Genomic DNA, 6660 nt, shown 5'->3' on the forward strand with positions numbered 1-6660 from the left:
AAATGATACAGCATTTGCTTTAAAATAATTCTATGGGAGGAGGAGGAGGAGTGGTTAATCTTATTTGATCTATATACCCCAAGTGGTTAATCTTGTTTGATAAATGTTGAAACTGGGTGGTCAATACAAGGGGGAATTATACTGTTCTCTCTTCTTTTGCATATGTTCTTCAAAGTTTTTACTATGGAAAATTTCAAGATAAGGAAATAATATATTGAATAAAATGCTGACAACTTTGATTTTAATAATGAAAGCTCATTTGCATCATTTACAGGTTGTAAACCAAGGTTGTGAGGCTGCCAGATCAGAGATCACTGAAAAATTAAATGAACATAAAGCAGTTAATGAGAACCAGCGTAACATTTTTTTTGATCAGATAACTACTGATGAAGAAAAGTTGATGGCACAAAGTCTAGAACTTAATGAAACCATAAAAATTGGTTTGACTAAGCTTAATTGCTTTCTACAACAGGATCTGAAGCTGGATATCCCAACAGGTACTTTAAAGGGAAAGAAAATTAACATTTTTGAAGTTGAAGTCAACCTTGTACTGTGCCAGATGTTCAGAAAAACCATATCCTGCCATTGCCTGATAGGAATTTGGCATCTCACTGCAGTCATCTCAAATGGAAAAAATGGAACCCTAAAATATATATATATATTTTTTAAAGATTTTATTTATTTATTTGACAGATAGAGATCACAGGTAGGCAGCGAGGCAGGCAGAGAGAGAGAGAGGAGGAAGCAGGTTCCCCGCTGAGCAGAGAGCCCGATGTGGGGCTCGATCCCAGGACCCTGGGATCATGACCTGAGCCGAAGGCAGAGGCTTTAACCCACTGAGCCACCCAGGCGCCCCGGAACCCTAAAATATTTTTAATCAAGATTAGATGTCATGATATAGGTGACATGTACTTGTCATAAAACTGGGCATAAAACTTGGGCATTAGAATCAATAAGATTTTATAAATATTTAGGGCACTGGTTTTGTTTAGAGAAAATTTTTATTTACTTTTATTTTTAAGATTTTTATTTATTTTAGAGTGTGTGTGCGCAAGCAGGGTGGAACAGAGGGGGAGGAAGAGGGACAAGCCAACTTCAGGCTGAGCAGAGCCCAAGGGGGGCTTGAGATCACGACCTGAGCCAAAATCAAGAATCAGAAGCTTTACCAACTGAGCCGCCCAGGCAGGCACCCCTTTATTTTATTTATTTACTTATTTTTAAGATTTTATTTATTTGACAGAGCATGCACAAAAGCAGGGGGAGCACCATGCAGAGGGAGAGGAAAAAGCAGGCTCCCTGCCAAGGAAGGAGCCCGACCAGGGTCCTGGGATCATGACCTGAGCCAAAGGCAGATGCTTAATGGACTAAGTCACCCGGGTGCCCCTTTTATTTTTATTTTTTTTAACAGAGAGAGAGCACGTAGGGGTGGGGGTGGGGGCAGAGGGAGAGAAACTTTTTTTCCAGAGAAGATTTGTTTTAAAGATTTTATTTATTTATTTATTTGAGAGAGCGTGCCAGAGCGGGTGCCGGGGGCAGGGGGGTGGGGGGAAGGAAGCACCCTGCCAAGCAAGGAGCCTGACCAGGGTAACCAGGATCATGACCTGAGCCGAAGGCAGACACTTAACCAACTGAGTCATCCAGGTGCCCCAAAGAGAAGATATTTTAAAAGCAAATAAAAAAACCAACAACCATCTATCTAGCACAGTTTGTAAAAAGGCCTTTTAATACCAGAAATAGAGGAATGTAATTACATAAATCTAGTTTAATGGAAAAAGCTTATCATTGTGCATTCTCTTATGTGTACCTCTCATTTTATCAGAGATGGCAAAGATTATTTTAGGCTATGATGATTTAGAAAAGCCTTCATGGAAGAAGATATGCAAACTATTTAACAGGATGAGTAATCGAACAATTATTTGGATTGCATTTAGGGTTGCATACCCCGTAAATTTACTAAAAATCACTAAATAGATTTTATGGTATGTAAATTATACTTCAAAGCTTTTTTTAAAAGCAATTATAAAAGGAGGCGATGCTAAAGAATGTTAGTTTATTTTCTCCTCAAGAGCCCTGTAATATTTGTTTCCACTTTTCTTTTTAAAGATTTTATTTATTTATTTGACAGAGCAACACAGCGAGAGAGGAAATACAAGCACAGAGTGGGAGAGGGAGAAGCAGGCTTCCCGCCGAGCAGGAATCCCAATATGGGGCTCGATCCCGGGACGCTGGGATCATGACCTGAGCCGAAGGCAGAGGCTTAACCCTCTGAGCCACCCAGGCACCCCTGTTTCCACTTTTCAATGAAATTAGAAATATAAGTGCTAAGCAAAAAGACAAAGAAGTGCTTGTGGAAAATACGAGAACATGAGTTCATTATAAAGAAATATAATTGCGGGGCACCTTGGTGTCTCAGTAGGTTGAATATCTGACTTCAGTTCAGGTCATGATCTCAGAGTCCTGGGAATGAGCCCTGTGTCAGGCTTTGTTCTCAGTAGGGAGTCTACTTGTCGCTCTGCCCCTCCCCCTCCTCATTCTCTCTCTCTCTCTCAAATAAATAAAATCTTTAAAAAAAAAAAAAGATGTAACTCGTTAATATTTAGCTACCACCAAATTTACAGTGAAATGATCATCCTATCAAAGATCTTGTTGGGGGAAAACTGTACTTATTCCAGGAATCCTGCCATTTCTCAGAACACTTTGATTCCTTTTAGAGCCTACAACACATCTTTTGTACATCCTCAGAGATGGATAATTTCATGTTTGGGGGTAGGTTGAATCCTGAAAATAATTGAGTCCATTTAAGATCATTTGTCAAGTTAGGAAATAGTTGTAAAGCAATCTGTGCCTGATGAGTAACAGGCTAATTCCCATGTGTGGCAATGGTTATGTCTTTGGAAGATAGAGACTCATGGGGAAGTATATAGTCTAACTTAAAAAAAAATCTTACTCCTATTCCACACTTCGATCTTTTCCCATTTATATAATGTCCACTAAAGGTACAACACCACAGAGGAAAAATTACGTCTACCCATCAACACTGGTGAGAACTGAACCACGTGAACAGCTCCTTGATCAGCTGAAAAGGAAGCAGCCTGAACTGTTAATGATGCTAAACTGTTCAGAAAACAACAAGGAAGAGCTCAGTCAGGTAAAATCTAAAGCTTCTTAATTTTAGTTAGAGCTCTCACATAAACTCCTTATGTCATTAGCTTTGTATGAAGAATTTTATTCTTTGCCCTTAAATCCTACTCTGTTGCTTAAAATTAATGGTAGTTATCTGACCCTTAAGCCTAAGTCTGCTGCTTTTATTTTTTTTATTTTTTATTTTTTATTTTTATTTTTATTTTTTTTTAAAGATTTTATTTATTTGTCAGAGAGAGAGAGAGAGAGATCACAAGTAGGCAGAGAGGCAGGCAGAGACAGAGGGAGAAGCAGGTTCCCTGCCGGGCTCCTTAGGTTCCCTGCCGAGCAAGGAGCCCAATGTGGGACTCCATCCCAGGATGCTGGGATCATGACCTGAGCCGAAGGCAGCCGCTTAACCAACTGAGCCACCCAGGCGTCCCTATTTTTTATTTTTTAAAAAAGATTATTTATTTATTTATTTGACAGACAGAGATCACAAGTAGACAGAGAGGCAGGCTCCCTGCTGAGCAGAGAGCCTGATGCGGGTCTTGATCCTAGGGCCCTGAGATCATATCCTGAGCCGAAGGCAGAGGCTTAACCCACTGAGCCACCCAGGTGCCCCAGCTTGCTGCTTTTAATCTGGCCATTTTTTATTATCAAAGTAATAATAACAATAACCAATATTTATGTTGTGCTTATTATGTGCCAGAGTCTGTGCTAAGCCCTTTACATACATATTTACTCAGTTAACACTCTCAGTGGCCCTGTGAAGTGGATGCTAGTACTGTCCTCATTTTAGAGGTGAGGAAACTGAGAATTACTTGGTCCCAAGTCACAGGATGGAGTTGGAATCAGAACCTAGAAGATCTCCAGTCTGCTCTTAACTGTAGTAATTATAGACAAGTTGGGAAATAGAAGATAAAATATAAACTGAAACCCCATTATTCTGAGATTACTACTTTTAACATTTATTATAGGTACGTCTCTATGAGAAAATATATTTGGGATTCTTTTCTTTCTTTCTTTCTTTCTTTCTTTTTTTTTTTAATTTTCAGAGTTTTTTTCTTTAAGTAACCACTGCACCCAACCTGGGGCTCGAACTTAAGACTCTGAGATCAAGAGTCCCATACTCTTACCACTGAGCCAGCCAGGCATCCTCATTATTTTATAGACTTCCTACTTATTTGGTTGAGGTTTAACTTTTACACAATGGACATTGTGTTATTTTCAAAGAAGAAAGCTGCACTTCCTTTTGTGAAGATTTTTAAGTCCTTGGACTTAATCACTCGTCTACCTTCTCATTTTAGGCCGTGGATGAAGAAAAGTCAGTTCTAGGGCACTCTGTTGAAGAGCCTCCAAGTCAGGAATCATGTGTAGATGCTGGTGTGGATTGTTCGTCAAGTGGTGGGATTCCGTTCTTCCAGGTACGTGGTTCTGTCCTGTCACGTCCCCCTTCCATATCTGACGGACGTCTGCCGTTGGCTGCTGAATGGGAAGGCATCACTCTTGGTGGGTGGAACAGCAAGGTATTTTTTCATCCCTTTGGGATGGCTTTTGAGCTTGTCTGATATATATTATTTACACGAATATTATAATTGATGAGGGGTTTTCTGTAGGAAAATTAAAGGCAAAGTTTAACTTAATCTCCATCCTCAGATAGCACTCTTTAGCTATTACAGTAAGGCCCTACCACTTTCTACATGCGCACCGTGGATTCTGAGAGCAGTCGTTTCTCTCTTCCCTCCACCTTTGACGTGGAAGTCCTGGAGTCTGTGTCTACTCATACTCAGACTTTGAAAGCTAAAAGGTTTAAAAGACAGAGACTGAAGGCCTCTCAGTTTATATTCGTTTCTCCTACCTGAGGCTTTTTTCTCTTGTTAAGGATTCTCTCATGTTTCCTAAGCCTCCTCATCTGCCTTGATCTTGTGCAGTTAAATCCTGTGACCTTTTCTAACTCCTTTTCAATACTCTTAGGAGCACCGCACTTTAAACTGCCCGGCATCTTTCCCTTTATTTTGAAGACATGAGCCTAGACATACACAGTCTATGATGAAAGGATCTTCTCACGTACAACACTGATGTCTACATTTTACAGTCTGAAGTGCTGCTTGTGATGTTTATGTCCTTGTACCTCGTAGACTTGCAGGTCTTCCCACCAAGGCCTAAAGACCCTCCATCTGCGATTTAAGCTGTTAAAACTTCTACCTTAATTTCTGTTAAACTGTTCTCTCTTTCCCTCAAGGTAATTTTATCCCCAAATCCTTCCTACCTTTTGCTTTATTCTTTACTATGAGAGAACTCTAAATATATTTCTTTTCATTTTCCAACCCTCTCCGCTATCTTTAAAGTTAAGGAAAGAAGAAAAATTAGGAAAAGAGAACCCTTGTGACTACTTAATCCCCTGGCTGGAAGTCCTTTCCTTACTATCATTTAGGACATTTTGAATTTGAATTTAGTGGTTCAGCTGTGGCAGGGAAGTCCCTACAGTACCAGAAAAGATTTGGAATTGGATTTTAAACCTTCAGCTGAAGTCTAAAATTATTTTCTCCCTGAAGCAGTTTCATGTGGGGAAATTTTCTGGGTTTGAAATTCTGAAGTTGGTTTATAATTTTTCTCAGCATGGATTATTATTATTATTATTATTATCTTTACAATGTATGTCATTAGTCTCCTAAAGCTCTTTATGGGTAAATATGAGAATTCCAATGAAATATAATTCCTAAATGAGAAATATGAAATCAGTTTAAGAGAAAAGGTAAAACACAGTTTAAAAAAAATGTCTTGAGGTAGCCATATATCAGATTCTCTGCTTAAAATAGAATTGCCTTTTTCGCAAGATACTAAATCTTTGTTTTCCTAGAGCAGGCTTTCTCAATAGCAGCACTATTGACATTTTGAGCTGGGTGATCCTTTGTTGTGGTGGACTGTCTTTTTATTATATGAGGTTTGGCAGCATCCCTGACTCCTACGCACAAGAAGCCAGTAGCGCCTCCTTGTTTTAACAACCAAAAATGTCTCCAGATATTACCAGATATCTTCTGGGAGGAGGGGGGTAAATTGCTCCCTGTTGAGAACCATTGCCCTATAGTAAAGTCTATAATTATGCCTTGGAAAATCATGCAGAAAATTAATAATTCTTTCACCTCACTCCTTCCTTTGATGGTAAGATGAAGACGACATTCATTTCTACCTACTGAACAAATTGTTGGCTCTGATTTCTGCTAAGCCTTTTCCATACTTAATTTCTTGCCTATAACCCAGAGGACTTTGAAAATAGAGTGTAGCTAGTATGTATCAAGTGTTACTTTATATTGACTTAATTTCTCCCCTTATGTCCACAGCATAAAAAATCACATGGAAAAGACAAAGAAAACAGAGGCATTAATTCAGTGGAGAGGTCTAAAGTGGAAGAAACTACAGAGCATTCTGTTACACGGAGCAGACTACCTCTACGAAACCAGATAAATCTTTAGTTACCTTGAGGATCGGTGATTCTCTTTTTAAGAAAAATGAAAAATAAAACCTATAACTCCAGAA

The 6660-nt window shown here is 39.1% G+C and overlaps 1 protein-coding gene across 2 annotated transcripts in view; it reads left to right on the top strand.

Moving 5' to 3' along the window:
• The window catches only part of LOC111145164 (kinesin family member 11), a 43813-nt gene extending 37153 nt beyond the window's left edge, over positions 1-6660 (top strand). Inside the window, exons 19-22 of one of the 2 annotated variants that reach the window (XM_022499866.1) lie at positions 275-497; positions 2997-3148; positions 4431-4547; positions 6465-6660. In XM_022499866.1, the coding sequence (XP_022355574.1) occupies positions 275-497; positions 2997-3148; positions 4431-4547; positions 6465-6596 (624 nt within the window). In that variant the 3' untranslated portion in view covers positions 6597-6660. Of the gene's footprint in view, positions 1-274; positions 498-2996; positions 3149-4430; positions 4886-6464 lie in introns of those variants that run through there. The other variant, XM_022499865.1, reaches the window with a different exon arrangement.

The sequence above is a fragment of the Enhydra lutris genome, unplaced genomic scaffold, assembly GCF_002288905.1.
Source record: "Enhydra lutris kenyoni isolate GAN:26980312 unplaced genomic scaffold, ASM228890v2 scaffoldscaffold12, whole genome shotgun sequence".
Classification (NCBI taxonomy): domain Eukaryota; kingdom Metazoa; phylum Chordata; class Mammalia; order Carnivora; family Mustelidae; genus Enhydra; species Enhydra lutris.